At 41.8% G+C, this 23,190-nt stretch overlaps 1 protein-coding gene across 2 annotated transcripts in view; it reads right to left on the bottom strand.

The window, feature by feature from the left end:
* Positions 1–12,549: 12,549 nt before the first annotated feature.
* RICTOR (RPTOR independent companion of MTOR complex 2) overlaps positions 12,550–23,190 on the bottom strand; it is a 52,916-nt gene continuing 42,275 nt past the window's right edge. For both annotated transcript variants that reach the window (XM_053448108.1, XM_053448109.1), the window contains 6 exons: positions 22,811–22,892; positions 22,200–22,421; positions 17,600–17,758; positions 16,289–16,412; positions 14,872–15,010; positions 12,550–14,302 (listed from right to left, as the gene is read on the bottom strand). In XM_053448108.1, coding sequence (XP_053304083.1) covers positions 14,228–14,302; positions 14,872–15,010; positions 16,289–16,412; positions 17,600–17,758; positions 22,200–22,421; positions 22,811–22,892 — 801 coding nt within the window. In that variant the 3' untranslated portion in view covers positions 12,550–14,227. The remainder of the gene's footprint in view (positions 14,303–14,871; positions 15,011–16,288; positions 16,413–17,599; positions 17,759–22,199; positions 22,422–22,810; positions 22,893–23,190) is intronic.

Here is a 23,190-nt window from a genome sequence, read left to right as displayed (position 1 = left end):
TTGCCATGTCTTCTTTAAACATTAGCACCAACGCCAACGATACAGATCAAAATTACGCTCCTGTCACCGATCATTTATAATAACCATTCATGGCACCACGGAAGCCGTTCCGACTGGAAACATCAATATTTTGAAGAGGCTGACAAAATTTACAAAAATGAATAAAAATGAGGTAGAAGGTGGGCCAGCGATCCCAGAAACGGCAGAGACAGGGATGACTAGGACCGACCAAACCGTTAATATTGACAAGACACTACGGGATTTAGACTAATAATACTCTGATGGTTTGGGGGCTTTCTGAATTATTATTTCTAAAATACTTTCTGCACCAACACTAGTATTCTACCCGTCCACTGCTTTTGGGCCTCTGTTAATAACAAAAAATACTGCTACCCAAAACTGAACCAATATCCTGCATTTTACCTATTACCATATCGTTATTACTTGTCTTGGATGTGGGTAAAACACCAGAATATCTGTTCCTTGTTTTCATTTACCTACATTATCTGTACTGTTATTTCGTAAACCTATGTCTATTTTTTAAATGATCAACCCCACAATATCATTATTTGATTCCTCCTGACTAGCCGCAGTTGCGACGGGCTTAAGGGGCCCTGCGTTAATGCGGCCGTAGAGGCTGCATAGGGTAGGGGCCTGGAGCTGCAGCTCCATCAGCCCCTAAGTCAATCCGGCCCTGCCGCGGGCCCGGTCACAGTTGCTGCTTGCTCCGGCAACAAGGTAAGTAGGGGGAGGGAGGGAGGGGGGTGCAGTGAGAAGGGGCAGAGGGGGGTTAGATAGTGAGAAATGGGGAGAGGGGGTACATAGTGAAAAGGGGGAACATAGAAGGGGCAGATAAGATGGGGAGAAGGGGTAGTGTGAATGCGTATGAGAATGAATGAATAAATGTGTGGATGAATTGTGTGAATGCGTATGACAATTAATGAATTCATGTGTGGATGAATTGTGTGAATGCGTATGACAATTAATGAATTCATGTGTGGATGAATTGTGTGAATGCGTATGACAATTAATGAATTCATGTGTGGATGAATTGCTTGAATGATTTGTGAGACTGCATTAATGGATGTGTTAATGATTTGTGTGAATGAGTGATTAAATGCAAAGATGGTACATGGGTGGGCTTTAACAATAAATTAATAAAGTAATAAATAAATAAAAATGGGCTGCTCTGGCTTAAATGCCCGGGCCTATTTTTTGTCCCAGTCCGGGCCTGCATATGGTGACAGATGTCCCACTGCCGTGGGGACACAGCATGCGGTAAAACAAGGTGCTCATATTCATACTCCCCGGCACCGGTAACCCACAGGAAGAGAGCCATGATGTCGTGCCTGAGGGCCAGAGAGCCTCGGTGTACGGAACCAGAGAATGGAAGGAAGCGTGGTACATGAGGATAAGCTTCATAACCAGTCAGGCAGTGTGGTATCGGTGCAAGACTCAGTGTCATGTGAACACGTCACAAGAGGGACATTAGAATCGGTGTGGCGAGCACAAAGGGTATATAGGTGTATGACATGTGGATGCAGATATCCCTTGTGTAACCATAAGTGAGTATATGTTGAGGGGATGTCAGGGTGGCACTGCGCGCAGCAACCACTAACCCCCGGCCCTGCGAGCATAGATGGGCGTTACAGATTAGGCCAGCGAGTGTGAAGGGAAAGGGAGTTTCGGGGGGGGAGAGGGAGGGTGGTGAAAGGGAGCGGAGAATGGGAGCGGAGAGGGAGAGAAAGGAAAAGGGAAAAAAAAAGGGGGGCAGGAGGGTCGCGCACCTGATGGAGACACCTCGGGAACCAGTCCTCGTGAGGGCACATTGTCAAGCAGAGTGCGAATCTGAGGACTAGAGAGAAGTTGCAGCCAGTGGAATCAAATGCGGTGATGCTTCTCAGATCTGTCCGTGGCGGAATAAATCAGTTCCTCGAGAACTCGGCTCCGCTCCACCCTCTGGATCCACTCCCAAATCGTAGGGGGGAAGAATCTCCCCAGTGCAGGGGGATCAGGGCTTTCGCTGCCGTCAGTAGATAGCGGACCACAGAAGCTTTGTACCACGAAACCGGATAGGGCATGTGGAGAAGGAGGAGAAACTCGGGGGTGAAGGGTATGTCCTTGTCGGTGAGGGACCGATTATGGGAGTGGATGGTCGACCAATAGGGTATCATGAGGGAGCATGACCACCATAGGTAGAGTAAAGAACATGGGGACTCCCCGCACTTCCAACATTCATCCCTCCCAGTGGGGCAGAACCGGGCGGTTGACGGGGGTCTGTACCAGAAGGCCATCAGCTTGTAGGACATCTCTTGGTCCCTGTTACTAAGGGAGCAGCGGTGAGTGAGCACGTAAATCTTCTCCTATTGTTGTTCAGTTAGAGTGATTTGCAATGAGGCTTCCCATTCACCCTCATGAGGTGGGGAGGAGGGATAGATAGCCGAGAGGAGGAGGCCGTAGAGGAGAGAGATGCCGTGAGCAGGGGGTGAAGTCAGGGTGCACATTTCCTCAAACTTGGTTAGGTCCCTGAGGACCTGGTGCTTATGAACCAGTGATCGGAAGAAATTGCCCAGTTGGGCGTATCGGAAACACGCGAGCAGAGCCGGCCTTAGGTGTTCTGGCGCCCTGTGCGGACTACTCCTCTGGCGCCCCCCCATCCCAAAAAAAGAAAGGAATAAAAACTTGTAACAAAACTTGTAACAAAACTCCAATCACTATATACTACGCCAAACATTGATGTGGTGTAGGCCTACCACTTCATTGTCTGGCTTAGTAGTAGGGATGCACCGAAACAAATTCTGGAACCGAAAGTGCAGCATTTACCTGGCCAAAACCGAATATGACCCCCCCCACACCATAAAAAAATCTAACACTTTTATTTAAAGTAAGTAACACACCAAAATAGGACAAAACAATGAAATAACAATATTATATATATATATATATATATATATATATATATATGTGATTAACAGCAATCACATTCCTATCATGCCCAGGCATATCCAGATTCCAGGATGTACTCGCAGACTTGGCATGATAGGAGTATGATTGCCCTATCTATCCCTTCTCACTCTCTTCTGCCCTATCTACCCCTTCTCACTCCCTTCTCCCTATCTACCCCCTTTCCCCTGTCTCACTCCCTTCTCCCTATCTACCCCCTCCTAACTATCTACCCTTTCCCTCTTTGAAGTTCACTTACCTTTCAGGAGTCCTGCGGTGGGGGTGCAAGGCCTCTGCCTCCCAGCTCTGCCACTGTATGGAACAGTATAGAATGATGGGAGTTATGATGTACTTTTAGAGCATAATTAGATCATGAAAAAGACATTGGAAATGGTACATCATAACACCCATCACTCACACACTTACCAATCCACACGTATACCAATCCACACGCATACCAATCCACACGTATACACTAATCCACACATATATACCAATCCACACACATACCAATCCACACGTATACCAATCCACACGTATACCAATCCACACATATACTATATACTACATATACTACATATACTACACTATACCAATCCACACATATACTAATCCACACACATACCAATCCACACGTATACCAATCCACACATATACCAATCCACACATATACCAATCTACACATATACACTAATCCACACATATATACCAATCCACACATATACACTAATCCACACATATATACCAATCCACATTTACCAATCCACACACACTAATCCCCACATATACCAATCCACACATATACCAATCCACACATACACTAATCCACACATACACTAATCCACACATACACTAATCCACACATACACCAATCCACACATATACCAATTCACTCTCACTCATGAAAAAGACATTGGAAATGGTACAGCATAACACCCATCACTCTCACACACTTACCAATCCACACATATACCAATCCACACGCATACCAATCCACATGTATACACTAATCCACACATATATACCAATCCACACATATACTAATCCACACACATACCAATCCACACGTATACCAATCCACACGTATACCAATCCACACATATACCAATCTACACATATACACTAATCCACACATATATACCAATCCACACATATACACTAATCCACACATATATACCAATCCACATTTACCAATCCACACACACTAATCCACACATATACCAATCCACACATATACCAATCCACACATATACCAATCCACACATACACTAATCCACACATACACTAATCCACACATACACCAATCCACACATATACCAATTCACTCTCACTCTCACTGAATGCTTTCCTATCTTTCCTCTTTTCTCCTTACAGCTCCTTTTCCTTCTCTTCGCTCCTCTTCTTCAGTTCTTCTGTCTTCTTCCGGGTCAGAGGGCACGGACAGCGGTGGGCTGTTGCCGCGCGGATCACAAGGGAGCGGTATCGGAGGTCTTTAACAGACCTCCGGCTTCCTTGAATGATTTTAAACCGGGTTCAAGGGAGATCCTTGAACCGGCTTAAAATCAATCAAGGGAGCCGGAGGTCTGTAAAGACCTCCGATACCGCTCCCTTGCGAGCCTGCTCCTCCAGCGGCGGACATTACTGTCCATCTCTGGAGGGGTGCCGGGTGCCCCCCTGATGAGCGGCACCCCCGCTAGGTACGCTGCTGGCGCCAGCGGTACGCTACGGTGGCGTCGGACCCCACGGCGGCGCCCCCAAAGGCCGGCCCTGCACGCGAGGGCCGTAGGAGGGTCTGAGCCCACCAAGGCCTCCAAGGGCTGCAGGCCAGAGTGGGAGAGGTAAGCACAAATCCCCAGTACCCCTCTTGCGGCCACCGCAGGGAACAAGTCTCCCCCCATTCCCGGGGGGAAGTCAGGGTTGTCGCGTAGTAGAGTAAGAGGGGATGGGACAGAGGAGATAGTGGTGCCCCGTAGTACCGAGTGCTACACACCGAGAGTCGCACGTAGGAAGGAGTGATCTGCCGTCATACGGTGGGCGCACTGCACCTCCAGCCAGGGTAAGGAACTGATCGACATGCCAAGCAGACCACCCTCCACCTCTATCCACCGCTTCCCAAGGGATCCACACGCCCACTCTACCACCCGCAAGAGGTGACACGTCTTGTAATATGTGCGTGGGCAGGGCAGGGCCAGTCCGCCCCTGGACTTGGGTAGGATCATGACACTGTATCTAATGCGGGGAGAGCGACGACCCCATATGAACCGGAGAAAGGCAGAGCGGACCGAGGAGAAAAAGGAGGGGGGACGTGTATTTTCCAAGTCAAAAAGCCCGCGCCAAAGCCCATATGCTGGAGGGTGGCCAGCATGTACAACCAGTCCACCCTATCAAAAGCCTTTTCGGCGTTGGAAAGAAAAATCGATGGGGTGGAGGTGGACCTCGCGAGGTGGAGCAAGTTGAGAGCGCGGATTGTCCCCTCTCTAGCCTCACGGCCCGGGATAAAGCCAGACTGGTCAGGATGCACTAGGGACGGCAGGAGAGATTTCAACCAATTTCAACGCTTTTGTGTGCTTCCCAGACCGTGAGGTGGGGCGTATCGTCGACTAGGTTTTCAGCGAAGTAAAGGGAGATAGCGGAGGCCAGGTCCGCACTCACCACAGCATCGGCGAGGAGGGAGTCATTCAGACGCCAAGTTCGTCCTGTGGGATGGAGGAGGGGAGAGTCTATGGAAATGATAACCGGGGCATGATCCGACCATGTCGTCAGGCCGATGCGGGCCCGGCGCAGGAGAATGGAATGATGGTAGGGGAGAAAGAAGTAATCCATTCGGGAGTAGGAGCCATGAGGTGTGGAGAAGAAGGTAAAGTCTCTAGAAGTAGGGTGGAGGGCCCTGCAGCAATCAACCAAGCGGTGGTGGGAGAGGAGAGAGTTAATTTTGCACGGGACGTGTGGCGAGGCGCGAGGGAGGCCAGAGGAGGTGTCAAGAGCCGGGTGCAGAGCCACGTTAAAGTCACCCCCCAGGACAAGGATTCCTTCACTAAAATCCCGTAAGCGCGTAAGGTAGTCTTTCAGGGCCACGTGTTCATTTATTTATTTTTATGATTTTTATTTATATTCTCTTTTAACACAAGATGTATTATTTCATCTATTTAATACACCATTTCCTCTGTTGTTTCTGTCATCTGCCTGTATAAGCACATACAATTATTAAAAATCACAATACATATGTTCTTTTCTACAGTTTGGACAGTTTGGTTTACAAACTTTATTATTCATTTTCCCTTTTCATTTATAACTGTTGTTTTTCCCTCATACCCCAGTGCTCTAATAAATTACTTCCCCCTGCTACACATACCCAAACATTTTGGTTCCTGTAGCAACGCACCTAGCGGAATAGTGACCACACCCCCTCCACAATAGGCGCTTAAAAGAAGGCTCCCCTCCCATGATGCATTTTTTCTGATGATCTCAACCTTATGTATTTTTGCAAAACATCAGCGTACTTATGCAAAACCGCACTTAAAAAAAAAAAAAAAATTAAAAAAAATATATAGATATTTATGCACTATTGCTATGGGCTTATGCTTCACTTGTTAGGAAGCTAGTCTAGCCCTTATCAATGAGTTCATCTCCACTCTGTATGTATCATATTTCCACAAACATTATATTTGCCTTCTTTGAATTAATTTTTGAGATATATAGGTTTGTCTCTTATCATCCATTGTTCATAATTTATCATTTTTAATCAAATGGTAAAGTCAAGTATTTGTGACAACAAGGGTCTGCTCCATTACACACCCATTTACCCATTGCATTCTTTTTTTATTATTTATTTATTCCCTCTTCTCTGCTTTCTTACTTTTTTATCTTTTTTTCTCAAGGTGTCCTGTACTCTGCAAGCTGGGACCCTCTGAGGAAGGCTGATGGAGAAACGCGCTGGGGCTCCACATATTTGGTGTATTTGTTTTTATACATTATGTTTTAACACCATCTTGTATATTTATTATTGTGTTAAATCGCCCTTTTGTTGCATCGTCTTGCCTCTTTTGTATTGTTGTACTAGAGCAGTATCGCTGTCTTCTCTGTTTAAGCGCTTTCACAGATACTACTCCATTTCTGCATTTCTCCTGAGAGTAGTGGGAACAACTCTCTATGGTGATCATACTGCTTCTTTCCCTCTCTATTTTTTTTTTCTCCATATTGGCGTGCGTCTATACCACATCCATCCCTTAATGCTACTCAGGTCATCAATAATATGGCCAACATTCTACTGATTTAATTTATTGTGTTTTTGATTCATGAATTCATAACCGTATATCAATCCTAAATTCATAAACACTTAGAACAGTATCTCCCTAATCAAACAAGATGGCCAGATTCCTTCCTCTCGTGGCATCCTGCGCAACCATCCAGGTTATACACCCTTAAAGTCTGACCCGGTACAAACTCAGTATATGATGGCCGGCACAAACATTTGAATGTTCTAGGAGTATGTACTAGAACTTAAACACGCATGGGATGGGCATAAAGCTATCCTAAATCTAAGACAGAACCAACGACTGACTATGATCTTTACAGCTAGAAAACACAGTAAGAACAAGTTGGCTAGGTGGCCAAACGTTTATCTACCGTTTCGTGTTTCTATTAGGAAAAGCCTGGTAAGCATAAAATTGGGGCGGTGATAAGAGATTCCTGGCAACATATGTGTAGGGGAGTATGTGGCATTAGGGGCGTAAGTCAATGGGGGAGCAGATATATTGTCAAGCTTGAATAAATTAATAATGCGTCTGGTTTTATCATTGTTTATTTTCTGGCAAGATAATTCTGCCATCTATCAAACACTTTGAACCATTTTCAGCAGAACTTACATGTATTATTACCGGAATATTATGTATTTTACTATACATATATATATATATATATATATATACAGTATTTATATCTATTTGCATAGGTATATTTTTGGAATATTTTCTATACTGAATAGTGCTCTGTAAGTTATAATTGTTTGTTATAAAATTACATATGAATAAAATAACTATTTGTGGAAATTGTCTATTCTTTTTCTTTGGATATGCAGTAATTTAGCGCAAATTAATTAATGTCTGTATGTAATGCTGAGGGAATTACCTTAAACGCTGACCTTTACTACCGATATTTGTTGGACAGTGTGGTATTGTTTGTGTTTTGGGGTTTTTTCCTTGCTATTCTGCCAACGATTGAAAAAGATTAAAGTTTATGACGTTATTTAGCATTTCACTATACACGTGTCTGTTCTCCGCATCAGCCATTTAACTTACTGGATTTCTCTTTTTCCCACCCGGTCGTCTTTATTTAATTTTTGTACATATTTGAAAAACATAGTAAAAACATATGGAAACTAATTCATATTTGGTGGCATAGACATTTTATAGAACTGCATACAGCCTGGGTCAATCTTCTAAATGTATGACTCCGTGAACTGTTCCCACGGAGGGCTTCACATTTAGAATTTTACAGAAGTAGCCTATTTTATAAATTTGACATAATTTGATTTACAGAAACAGGTGAGGAGGGCTCTGATCAAACGAGCTTACAATCTTGAGGTTGTGCACATCAGCACTGACAAGAGTCTTTCTGTGGGAAAATAGAGCATTTGTGAGGTCAGGCACTGATGTTGAACGAGAAGGCCTGGCTCACAATCTCTACTCCAGTTCATCCCAAACCTGTTCAATGGAGTGGACGTCAGGGCTCTGTGCGGCCGCTCAAGTTCTTCTTCACCAAACCCATCCAACCATGTCTTTATGGACCCCGCTTTGTGCACTGGGGCGCAGTCACGATGGAATAGAAAAGGGCCTTCCTCAAACTGTTCCCACAAAGTTGGAAACATAGCATTGTCCAAAATGTCTTGGTATGTCCGCTTCAGCATACCAAGACATGGTCAGGTGCCCCACTACTTTGGATTTGTAAGAGGCGTGGGAATGGAGCATCTCTGCTTTTGCTCTTCAGTTTATTTTTTTTTTTAATGGCTCACAAGTTAACCACTTTATAAATTAAATAAAAAAATGTTTTTTTTAACCTAATCAAAAAAACAAAAACAAACTTATTTTACCCTGACATTCCAGATCCAAATGTAACATACGAAAAGTCTAAAAGGCGAATTTTATTTATTCATTAAAAAAATCCTAAACATAATGGTGTTAATTAGTTAACTACACGTTCTACAGAAGCCAGAGTCCCCCTGTACTAGAAATATGTATTTCTTATTTATTTGATTCCTTACCACCATTAAAGGTATGCATTGGGCTACCATTGCACCCTGATTGGACATAAACTGTTTAGCACCCACATTTTCCAATGTGGTGGGGTTGTAAGGGGCAATTAGATAGGATTAGGAAGGGGCTAAAACATTACTAAATGCGTTTTTGGTATTTTTTCACATGTATACTATGTGTATAATTTATATGGGGTTTTGTATAAGTATGCACTAGTAGGAAGGAAAGAAGTATAGATGAGAAAAGGAGACAGATGGAAAACAGATACAAGATATGAGAAAGAGGGATAAGACATTTGAATAAATATGTTGTAGGAACATGAAAAGTCCTCATATTGGCCCTGAACAAATAAATATCCTTTTGCCTAGCCTGTCAAGCGTCCAATGAAATAATAAAAAAAAAAACAACTCATTGACGTTTCAGTATATTTTATTAATATATCCCGTTCATCAGATAATGCTTGAGCAGGCGTTAAATGCCTTTAGACATTTACTGTACACACTGTACAGGGGGAGGAAATTAAAAAGAAAAAAAAAAAAACTGAACAAGCCTCTTAAATTATACAAAGCTCAATGAAATATTCTTACGGAAAATATATAAATATATTTCTATATTACAGGTATACATTATAAATGAGAATTTCATGTCTGCTTAGTGACCTACAATTATTATATCCTCCAAAACCGTAGCAGCGTATTACTAAAGAAAACCCAAAGATGAACAGTTTTTTTTTTTTTTTAAATGTTTTGTTCAACCTTATTCTTTCCTAAAATTATTTTTTTGGTGTGACTGCATACACAGGCATAGCATTCACCAGCAATACAAATTAAGACTGTGAGTGAGACCCTAAAGTGTTAAAAAAAAAAAACAAACAAAAAAAACACCCAAAAACATTACACTGTATAATATTGTTAAAGGCTCAGAGGGATCATGTACCAACTTGTGTAACTTTATAAACCTGAACTAAAAATTGATTTACCAATTAAAATCTAAATAGGAGAATTCATATGGCTTGCTAAAAAAATAAAAAAAGGATTCTGGGAATAGCTTCTCAGCTGCCTCTAATAATGCAAAATTCATCCACACTTAAAAGAAAAAAATTTGAGAAAAAAGAAGAAGCGCTGAGGAATAACAAAAGTATAAAAATGGGATTTAAGCATCTAATGCATCCAGTCTTGGCCCCAAACCACGGCACGGGGTCTATAGGATAGGAATACAAATCAAAATGGCAGTGTTAAAATTATACATAAAAACACATATTCCACCCATCTAGTCTGCCTGTAGCTACCCTCTCACCCTTAAAATGCTTTGCAAACCCCCTGCAAGCTGCAGGTCTGGTACCATTATTGCATTGAACTAAAACAATACATTTGGAGTTTGCAGAAGAACTGAAGATTTCACCTACTTTTTACAAAGAGCCAAATCCACCAAGATCAGTGAGAATCTTACCCATATTAACTACGCATTTAGCAGGTCAAACTAACCACCAGCAGGACAACCATCAGGGTCAACCGTCCATAATGCAAATGGGGGCATGGAATTAATTTGAAGAACTCACCTGTGAACACGCTTCCTACCAAGTCCCAATAAACTCATGTTTGTCTTGTAAATATATTGTATCGCTGTTACACTTAAAGGTGCGAACCACTTGTCCGTATCATAAATGGGCACCACAATAAGAGCTCATATTAAATTCCATGGCCTTTGATCTGAAATGTAATAATTACCATTATGAAGTCAAATTACAGCAGTTGAGTAACCCTTTCCTATCATTAAATAGGATGCTTAAATATTATCCCCCATTTAATATTTTGTCCTCTCACTAAGTTGGGCTAGGAATTACAGGAGTAGAAATTTAGCATACTCAGAGATATATATATATATATATATATATATATATATATATATATATAGAATTCATTACAGATTAAGTAATAGAAACAGAACAAGAACATGACGGAATTCTGCAACATTTTCTCATAGTCACCAAAAACGGGAATTGAACAGGGGAATGAATGTAAGTGAAGTGATTCTTTGGTCGCCCCGAGAATCCTATAAGAGCAACTACTTGCAATTCAGAAGCAGGACGTGAGCAAACAATTTAAGGGTTAAACAAGGAGGTTTATTCACTAAATGGAGAGTCTGCAGGAGAGCTGTGAGTTTAACTATTTATTATGTAGGACCAACACAAGAGAAGTTCTCCAACAAGGGCTGGCCCTGTATAATGGATAATTCAAGGGGTAAATAGACATAGTGCATGTTTGAAAATATACCTACACGTGATCCAGGGGCAGACAAGTTCTATCTTCAGTAGAAGCTCACTGGGGATGAGTCTTGGTAATGTATACCGAAGTCAAGTAGCTGAAACACAACTCTGCCATTAGTGAATAAACTCCACTATCTTATATACTAGACTAGTTGGAATAACATGGTCGCATCAAGAAGCAGCCCTGGTAGATGGGTTGTATACTTCTGCCCAACAGAATGGATAATTAACCAACAACAGGAAATACTTGATGATGATTTTAGATGAAAGCTTGTGGTGTGCCCCTTTGGCATTGAGAATGCGGTACATGCAGCGAGACAGTTCTCTTCAACAAATAATCTGAAGGTTAAATGTGCTGCTTAAGCAACTTGTGGAACATTTGCACAAATGCTTCAAGAATCTGAAAAGAAAGCTTTGCTATTTGGCCAAGGCAGCCACTCTGAATACAGCTGCTAGATCTGGCGTTTAACTATGATGAAGGAACCAACATGAATAATGCACTCAGAAAAGTTTCCCCCGCTCTAGAGCTATAGGCCAAGCTACGCCAACCACTAGGCTGTAAGGGGTCCTGATGCACAGCTTTACTATTTGGATGCCATGGCATAAGAAACTGGGCATGCTTTTGGCACAAAACATTTAAGAGTCCTTAATAAATAAAAAAAAAAGCAAACTGAAACCTGTTAAAATAACAGAAATCTGTTAGATTGGAACGCAGTTCATACCATACATTTTATCCCCGATTACGGCTCAAAAGAAGGCCTGATGCGACCCTTAAAAGGTTTTCATTCAAGGCCCTCATCGTGTCTTGAATAAACCTGAAAGGATCTACTCTATGACATCATCAGTTTTGAAGCATCCACCCTCAGCCAAAACCTCTAACTTAAAGCGGAAAATCTGGAGATAGTCAATGCGTTAATCCAACAGAAAGTGTGCCCACGTTACTACTCCCAATGCCCTCAGCCATCGAGCTTGCATGTGCATGACAGGAGTGGAAGTCCAAACAAATTAGAAATTCACATTCTGCTACTAGTCTACCCGTCAATAATAATATCTAGCTAATCTACAGAAAAGGCTTCCAGAGACATCAAGTCAATATGTTAATTAGTATACAATTTAATTGTGTTTTAAATACGGTTTATCTTACAGAAACATTTGTAGTTTGTATGACTAGCTCTGCCGACCTTCGATCTAAGGTAAGCAATTAGGACATATTTTGTAATAAAGTTATCAAACACTGTTCAGTTCATATCTAATCCAATATATGCACAGGTTCTAACAGTCCAGCTGGATGATTATATATATATATATACACATACACTCAAGCCATTCAACAGGATAAATGTGAATTACATACACGATAATGTAGTGAAGTTTGTCCATGATATATATATATATATATATACATATATATATATATATGTCCGTGTGTGTATATATACATATTTGCATATTGTCACCTTTTATTCTGCAGAGGGTCAACAAATTGCACTGCAATACATTAGAGGTCTCTGACAGCAAGGCGGCTTCATACATTTCCATCTAATTTCAGATAGATATGTTAAGTAAAGGTGTCTGTATCCGAGGGATCACCGATATATCCTTGATTATTTGTTTTTTTTCTATGGCTCCAAAGGCTGCTGACACATTTCATAAGCTATATATTACATGGTTTAAAAAGGCTCCTTACCCCCAACCTGCGCAAAAGCTCAGTCCGGATTTCATGGACTGCTTTCTGTGCAAACTATTTCATACAATACTGGCATTATTTAAGAAAAAAAAGGGAGGTTCTTGCTGCTAGGACCTTTATCAGATTACCTAGCGTGCAACTAGTAATATATATATATAAGGGATATATCATAATACAATAAATTAGTTTTCAAATGACAGAGATTGTCTTTTTTTCTCATGGAATGTGCAAAACTCTGTTCTAGCATTATCCCCACGAGCGTCCCGCTGCGATGCGTTATTGTGGTACGGCTCAGAAAGGGTTTGCCAGATCAGACCTCAATTTCAGACGATGATGAAGGGGAATAATAAAAATCAGATTTAAGACATGTGCTAGCGTTGTATCAAACCAGGAGGAATTGATATCGTTTCCCATCAATCGATGATGACCAAAAGGAAAAGAAAATGTGTTTTAGTTCCATACAGGGCTACAGCAAAGCAGTGGCTACAAGATTAACCCCACGGGTGCCAGATGGCTGGGGCTCTATCCACCCCCACGGCAGTCAGTAGGTTACACACAGATGTGAGAGGTTACGGAGGGGTTAAGCCTTCTAGACAAAGTCCAACAAACATCCACCGATCATCCAAGTAGTGTTTTGAGAATACATCACAGGGTGCTTTGTCCCTGAGGTGCCCGTCCGGCCTGGCAGGTCATTACTGTCAGGAAGGGACATGCAGGATATACCTATTTATAACATACAGTTCATGTACAAGGCATCAGAAGAGGAAAGTGAATCACCATCTCCTCGAAATATCCTTGGGGATTCGGGAGTCATTATGTACAGAGGAACGGCAGGCATTTCAATGCTTGGCTCTTGCATACATAGCTATCCAAAAGCATGATTGCCTGTACTGTCTGAAACCATTACGTCTGATGATTCAATGTCCTTCAGGTACAAGGAACAAAATAAAGAGTCGTCTCCAGACGCAGTGCATAAAGCGGGTTTGCGCAGGGACACGATGGAAGGGGCGCTCCTCTCTTTGCTGCCCGACAAGCCAGACAAAGTCCATTGATATTCAGTCTGCCATTGAAATCTTGGGGTCAGGATTCACCTTCTGTGTCGATTATTGGCTGCTTTGGAGGAACAGCAAGGAGAGCTTCTGCTTCTTCATGCATCTAGATGTAATTTAAAAAAAAAAATATGTGTTTATAATAAATTGGGCACCGCAGTAAAATGTAAAAAATCAACTTGGTTCTTGAATAATAATAAAAAAACATTTCAGGAAATGTCCTTTTGCTGAATTGATCATGTTCTGGAAAATTACTCATCATTCATTCCTTAAAAACAGATTTGTAGCAAAATATTGCTTAAAACACATTAAATATATTTACATTGTCGAGAGGTAAACATTGCAGTTATGAGCCAAAAACTGAATAAAATGCTTAATAAAAAGTTGAAAACACACCATATATTATTTTCTGGCATATAAGGCATTTTATTTTATATCACAAACACGCGCTTGTTGTTTTCCCCCTAAATATTTGTTTTAAAAATTCTGACGTTTCTTATAATTCTAAAGTTACAGAACGTACTGTATTTGCACGATAATCACGAGGATTAATCAAAGGCTGATTGGTCATTTAATTTTAACAGCAATTCCTCTTCCACAGGCGAAAGGACATTTTGTTAAAACTTCTGGTAACAACGTATTAATGTCATAAGACGGGGATCTGCAGATACTCACGAGCTGAAACTGTACATCTTGAAAGAGCTCTTGAATGAACCTCCGAGAAGGCAGTCGAAAGGTGCAATGAGCCAACAGGTAGGAGACCTCAGAATACAGGCAGATGTCATCAAACGCCTGAGGAAACTTTTCTTTAATCCTTAAGAAAAAGGACAAAAGTATAATAATACATTAAATTCAACAGGGTGTAAAAAGAAGCAACATAAAGGCGAAGCCCTGTGGAAAAAGATTTCCTCCTGGAGCATAAAATCCAGAGCTGTATACAGTAATGCAGGTCAACAAAACCTGGTTTTATCTCCTTTTGTTCCAATAAACTCCCTTTGCTGTAATATTTTCTCCAAACACCACTCTGAGAAGATTCTTTATGGTGATGCTAATGAAGTCCCCCCCCCCCCATAGACTTTCATTAATCAGACTGCATGGTGATTACGACCATTAATCCCAAACTGGGATTTTTACGAGTTGGTTGCTGAACGTAACACTTATAACTAAACGTGTCATTAGAAACATCATTCCTTCCCGCAAATTATTATTTCATCATGGGAAATTCTGCCAAATTCATCATTTTCCATGGAACATGTAATGGTCATGTGACCCAGAAGCAGCCACCGACAGCAGAAATAATAAAATTAGAGAACGCGACGGCCACCACCTTTAACATCCGCTGAAAATCAATGTTTGTGTAAGGTGCAAACCTTTCTGCTTTCATGATGTTGGGCATTTAAAATGACCATCTCAAAAGTTATTTTTGATTTCATTGCTTGGAGATATATCCCCCCGACTGTCTCAATAATCAGCGGGTACCAAGGGCTGTGAGATAAATGTAAGTGACAGCACAGCTTAGAGGCGATGCTTCCATAAACCTGTCAGGAAGAATTACTTCATTTTTGGAGGGAAACGTCTCCATCTCTGCCCTGCGAACAACAATGTTCAGGGAAGGTTTTGGGCATTCAGCAGTACAAGGAATCGGGATTTCAATGTACTTTAGTGAAGTAGAACAGCAACTTTATTAAAAGGGGAACTGAAAAATTTAACTCGCCACTTTTACTGTGATATTTCGGTGGAGGAGCTGGCCCTGTACAATGCATAGTTAATGGTGTGGATCCACCTATTCTGCTCAATTTAACACGGCATTAACTAGATGCACATTAGAAAAACATCATTCCTGGTATTACTGAATGGCTACAACCTTCCCAGAAGAAAAAAAAATCTATACTTGTGTAAAATTTTGCTACTCTCGAGTTAAATAGATAACGAAATAAAAATATGGCACATTATGTTAGAAAATCAATGTAAGAATGTTTCAATAAGCAGAAGTCTTCTGTCACTATAAGTAAGGAAATCTAGGTGGTTAGATAATTATGCCCGTTCCGTACAAACACTAAAGAAAAAAAATAAAAATGCATAAGTTTCTTACGTTAAAAGCCCAGTTTCGTGTCCTTTTGTTCCCACCGAGCTACTTAAATTAATAACCAGCCGTAAGACCTCTTTTCTCAGCAAAATTCGGCACACAGGTGTATCTTCAGGAATGGGTTTTCCACCTAGGAAAAAAAAAGCAAGGGAGTCACAAAGACAGAACACAGGCAGGTGGGGGACACGCCACGTTTCCAGAAGCCAAAGGAAGAAGAAGGATTATGTGCATACGAATAAAGTGCAACTTTGGGCTTAAGTAAGAAAGATTTTTTTTCTGTTGAATTGCTCCATACCTGAATTGATAATTAAATGTTTGTCCCAAAATGCAAATCAATGTAATATTCTGACATCAGAGGAGGCTCCTTAATATAAGGAAGTGTCCACCCTTCAATGAGCCTCCAAGGGACACCGACCGACAGCATCTTCACGATAGAGGGAACCCCACTAAGCATTTATAAATGGCCGAGCCCGGGAGGATTCTCCGACTGATTTCTGGCTCGGATGGCAGCCCATGATGCAGAGCAATGGGTGCGAAGACTTACATGGAATTTAACCAATTTAATAATGTGTTATACAAAAAAAAAAAACTGTCTGCGCTTCTTACCCTAATAAAGTTGGCAACAAATATATAAACATAATATAAATGAGAGGTTTTGGTTATATGGCCAAAGCATAATTAAGCTCACCCGCCACGTCAAGGCACACTCTCAATAGGGTGAGAACCTACTCTCACCTCCTACATAGTGGCCACACAAAGCAGTTTATACTGCTACCAAAACCTTATTAATGTGTTGGGGGAGGTGCAATTAAACCTTAAGCTTAATTATGCTTTGGCCAATTCATATAACCAAAACCTCTCATTTATATTATGTTTATATATTTGTTGCAAACTTTATTAGGGTAAGAAGCACAGACAGTTTTTGTTTTTTGTATACATTTGTATTATTTGAGCCTGAGACTAGCTTAGCGCACCGACATTTTTTCTTTTCCCTAATAATGTGTTATACAGGCCAAACTAGGCTGTTCTTGCAGGAGAAGCTCACTGGGGTTGGGCCTTTATTATAAATAGCGATGGGATCAAGGTCGAACTGTAAGTCTACGCAAGTCTCTCGCGGGCCCCAAGCACTGCAGTGACTGGGAATTTCAGAATAACCAGTCCCAAAATGGTGCATTCACTTACAAAAACACAGCCATATGAAGCATTCATATTGTAATATAACAAAGACTTTACAACTTGGATTATGCGGATTACTCCTGCGTTCACCTTTAACACTCTTATGCTTTGTTAATGTGTTTCAGACATGTTGCCACTTACCTAGAACTATTTCGGTACTTTTGGTACTGCTTGCTGAGCCCTGAGAGGCGGCATCACTACACCCTGAAATCCCAGAGAACTTTGTGGAGTGGGAGACCACCTCTAAGTGATTGGGGATGGTATGCGCGCACCAGTCTGAATATGGAATGTCGGGAAAGTCTGGGGGTGAAGAAAAAAAGGGCAACAAAAAGCTGAATGAGTGAAATGGCATGTGAGGCGTGGACCCCTGAATGCAGAACAAAACCCAGAGGGGACGCCGTGGGTGCCGTCACATGGCAGGCTGAGGTAGAAAGACACGAATTACAAATCTCTTCCTCTAGAGCAGGCATGTCCAAACTTTTTTCGAAGAGTGCCAGATTTGATGAAGTGAACATGTGCGAGGGCCGACCATTTTGCCTGACATTTTCTGAACCATTAAAATGAAATGCAAATTAACTATTTTATGCAAAGTTTATTGAAAACGGCATACCACATCTATCCCTTTCTCACTCTCCTTTTTCAGCAACCGCTCGGCACCCCTTGGGCCCCACTGACTGGCAGAACTCCAGGGCCTGGTCGCAGTCGCGACCCCGGTAGTTCCGCCACTGCCTACAATTTCTTCATCAGATGCCCTTGTGGCTGTGTGCCGGCGCAGGGAGAAGGAAAGCCCAAATCTAGCGACGTCCGAGATCGCAAGATTTGGGCTTTCCTTCTCCCTGCGCCGGCACACACAGCCACAAGGGCATCTGATGAAGAAATTGTGTAGGGGAGGGCAGGGGCGTACCTAGAGTATTTGGCACCCGGGGCGGATCCTGTATGTGGCACCCCCCCCACACACACTTTAAAACTACCTGGCCGAAACTGAATATGACCCATACACACACCATAAAAAAAAAATCTAACACTTTTATTTAAAGTAACTAACACACCAAAATAGGACAAAACAATTAAATAACAATATATATATATATATATATATATATATATATAATTGTTAACAGCAATCACATTCCTATCATGCCCAGGCATACCCAGATTCCAGGAGGCAGTCGCAGACTTGGCATGATAGGAGTATGATTGCCTTATCTACCCCTTCTCGCTCCCTTCTGCCCTATCTACCCCTTCTCACTCCCTTCTCCCTATCTACCCCTCCTAACTATCTACCCTCTCCCTCTTTGAAGTTCACTTACCTTTCAGGAGTCCTGCGGTGGGGGTGCAAGGCCTCTGTCTCCCAGCTCTGCCACTGTATGGAACAGTATGGAGTGATGGGAGTTATGATGTACTTTAGAGCATAATTATATAATGAAAAATACATTGGAAATGGTACAGCATAACACCCATCACTCTCACACATTTACCAATCCACACATACCAATCCACACGCATACCAATCCACACATATACCAATCCACACACATACACCAATCCACACACATACACCAATCCACACACATACACCAATCCACACACACATACCAATCCACACACACATACCAATCCACACACACATACCAATCCACACACACACACCAATCCACACACATACACCAATCCACACGCATACCAATCCACACGCATACCAATCCACACGCATACCAATCCACACGCATACCAATCCACACGCATACCAATCCACACGCATACCAATCCACACACACACCAATCCACACATATACTAATCCACACACATACACCAATCCACACATACCAATCCACACATACACCAAATACACACACATACACCAATCCACACACACATACCAATCCACACATATATACCAATCCACACATATATACCAATCCACATCTACCAATCCACACACATACCAATCCACACACATACCAATCCACACATATACACTAATCCACACATATACACCAATCCACACACATACACCAATCCACACACACATATCCACACACATACCAATCCACTCTCACTGTATGCTTTCCTACCTTTCCTCTTTTCTCCTTACAGCTCCTTTTCCTGCTCTTCGCTCCTCTTCTTCTTCAGTTCTTCTGTCTTCTTCCGAGGGCACGGGGTTCAGAGGGCACGGACAGCGGTGGGCGCGGCTTCAGTGTTGTGCGCCGGGATCTGACAACAAACCCCGGCGCACAACAGCTGTTGCCGCGCGGATCGCAAGGGAGCAGTATCGGAGGTCTTTACCGGACATCCGGCTCCCTTGAGTGATTTTAAGCCGGATGTCCGGTAAATACCTCCGATACTGCTCCCTTGCGATCCGCGCGGCAACAGCTGAAGCCGCGCCCACCGCTGTGTGGCTGTGTGTGCCGGCGCAGGGAGAAGGAAAGCCCAGATCTCGCGCTTTCCTTCTCCCTGCGCCGGCTGATGACGCCAAGTCCCGTGGCTCACTTGGGGGCCGCATCAGTCCGGAACGCGGGCCGCAATTGGCCCGCGGGCCGGACTTTGGACATGCCTGCTCTAGAGTATTCGACATGTAATATGAAATGTCACATTTTTAAATGGTGAGGTAAAAATATATATATAAAAAAAGTTCAAAATATAATGGAAATAAAATGAGGGTCTGGTCACGTTTTGATATGGTATGTGATGTGGGAGGAAAGCTACCTTTAAGGGTCCTTAACACATAGCCCACAAAAAACAGTAGATTGTACACGAGATGTCCAAAGTAGAAGAATTCTAATTACAAATTCTAGATGTAGACGCCCCCAACTTTACTTCTAACATGACCTGAGCGCAGGGAGAAAGCAAATGTTGGAGGATCTCACATTGTACACGGTCAATTATTTTGTATGCTGCAGCGCTGTGGGGGCATGTATGGCCTACATTTATGATTTGTAATTAAAGTGGCCCCCCTTTGCTTCATATCTTTTGGTGTCCAACTTTTTTGGGGGGCTAGAGGAATAAAATGAGAACCAATAATACAAACACAGAAAGATCAACAGATTTATTTAAGGGGAAATTTTTATGGATCAAAAATGCACTCCGTGTAAATGTTACGTAGCAAAATTTAGCATTGGGGCAGAAATTACTATTTTCTTTAGAATTTGTTAATATGAGACCCTCTTGTTCATATTAGCCTACTAATGTTGTGTCTGCATTCTCTCTATAGAGATGCTGGTTATCAGACCAAGGTAATTCTGCTTTTTGAAGCAATTCACATACGATTCGAATAGGAACGCTAAATAACTATAACGCCCGGTTCTGAGCGGTATTTTCTTTTATTATTATTATTTTAAAAAAAATAAAAAAAGATTCCTATGTTATTAAATGGTTTACGAGAAATACAAATGATAGATGACTACGTGTATTCCTAGCATATGCACCCAAAACTTAAAATGTAAAAACCCACACGCAAATAATGAATTGATATAAATCTCGACAAAACATCTACTGGCCTCATTTATTTTGATAACATTGATACATTATATGATGTTTTATATTTTTTCACAAGGCAGTGAATTTCGAATATTTACGGTTCTTACTGATCGTGAAATTACTTTTTTTTTTTTATAAGGTCTAATAGAACAATGTTATACACAGGACCAAAACCAGTTACATACAGACACAAATTATTGAATTATTGGGTTGCCATTTAATATATTTTGAATTTCCTTTATTAACCCTTTTATGACTGGGTTTTCCCCCATACCATAAAGACATTGTTTGCTTCTTTGCTTACAATTTCTTCTACATAGTATGCGCCACTGCTGAACAATGGCCCAATTTGTGTTTGGCAACATCCTGATTGGAGTAACACCCCACATACCGAACTTTTCATCTTCCCTTCCTCCAGTGCTAACATTCCCTCAATAGTTTCCCTCAATGTCAATGGTGCAATCATCTCCGTGTCTCCTCACACTCACTGCCTTGGTTTCACCCTTGACTCAGACCTCTGTCTAGAAGAACTGCTGTCTCCATCTTAAAAAAACCATTGCCTGCATTCCTCCCTTCCCAACTAAGGATCGTAGCGGCTCTCCCTCACATCTGTCGCCTCTCTATAATCCACCATGAATGCGGCTGCCAGACTTATCTTCCTCTCCCATCACTTTATAAGACCTTTCCCCGCTGTCAGTCTCTTCACCGACTGCCTGTCCGCTTTAGAATTTCAGAACCTTGACTCTTACTTTTAAAGCTCTTCATAGTGCTTCCCCCATTTAACCTCCCTCCTTTGTATCCTACGTCTCCACATTAATCTTCAAATACACTCCTACCCAGTCTCTTCGCTCATCTTACGATCTCTGTCTATCCTGTGCTCTGATGGCTAGCAAGATTACTCAAGGCTGCCCCTAACTTCTGGAATGCCCTTTCATGGCCAATCCGCCTTTCCCCTGACTTTGGTCCTTCAAAAAAATCCCTCAAGACCCACTTTTTTTTTTAGCCACCAGGGGGAGCAATCAGAGATCCCACCAGGGTATAGAAAGACCCTCTTGGGTCTCTCCTGTCCTACAGTGATCTTCAGCATGGAGACCTACCAGAAGAGTGCGATTGGGCATTCCTTACAAAAACCGTATACTGTGGCAGGGAAAGTAAGGACATACCGGGGCATCTTGGCACAGCTTTTAAAGGATGTACTAGTAGCGATATAAGTAAATAATAAATATTTTCAATGATAGTTAATTAGAAAAAAAGTCTACATACCTAAACGACTATATTCATTTAACGAATTACTGTGATTGTATCCCATTATCTGGAAGCCAACGCAGTAAAGGCAGTTATCATCAGTGTGTTCTTGTAGGCCCGTGTCTTGTGTATTTTCAAGGAACTGGGAGGCATCAGAGCGGCTCGTGTTCATTATCTCAGTAATGCTGAACTGCTGCCGCAAAGCCTGGAAGGGACTTCTTACCCCAGTGCCTGGGACACCTGATTAATAAGGGAATACATTTATACTTCATGATGCTTTTTGCATTTAGGGAGAAGGAAGAAAGATTAAGGATACATTTTTTTTTAATAGATCACTGAACCCAAGGACAACCTTCATATCACCACAACAACATGATATCAGACACGGGATCAACATTTGCCAAAAAAAAAACAAAAAAAAAAACATACACACACTCCCACCAGCCATAGGACATTTTTGTATCCAGTGCTAGATCAATATGTTAGCATAGGATATACTTATTATAACGCGTGTAATTTAAATGGATGTGAATTCCCAAAAGTGTAAAATGCAATAAGCCAATCGCAAACATGATATAATTCAGCATTGGCTGCTTTAATAAGACAACACACAGGAAACACCTCATTACCTGTTACTTCAGGTGCAAAGAAGTTAGCGACACGTTCTTCACAAGGAGGTGCAGACTTTTGAAAATATGGCGTCTCCTTCACCTGGAGAACAAAACACATAATATACACATTTAACACTAGTAACCTTAACCCTTAATTTTTATAAAACGCAGAATCTGATGAGCCGTTTGGTCTAGTCTGCCAATTTCTCTACCAGCTGTAAGAAAATCAACCTATACATTTATGCCAGTTTGTAAAATTATCTTGGAGACCAGATATGCCAGAGAGAGAGAGAGAGAGAGAGAGAGAGAGAGAGAGAGAGAGAGAGAGAGAGAGAGAGAGAGAGAGAGAGAGAGAGAGAGAGAGAGAGAGAGAGAGAGAGAGAGAGAGAGAGAGAGAG

Source organism: Spea bombifrons, chromosome 1 (assembly GCF_027358695.1).
Source record: "Spea bombifrons isolate aSpeBom1 chromosome 1, aSpeBom1.2.pri, whole genome shotgun sequence".
Taxonomy (NCBI): Eukaryota; Metazoa; Chordata; class Amphibia; order Anura; family Pelobatidae; genus Spea; species Spea bombifrons.
Note: the sequence above shows the minus strand (reverse complement) of the source record. Positions and strands in the feature narration are given on the sequence as shown.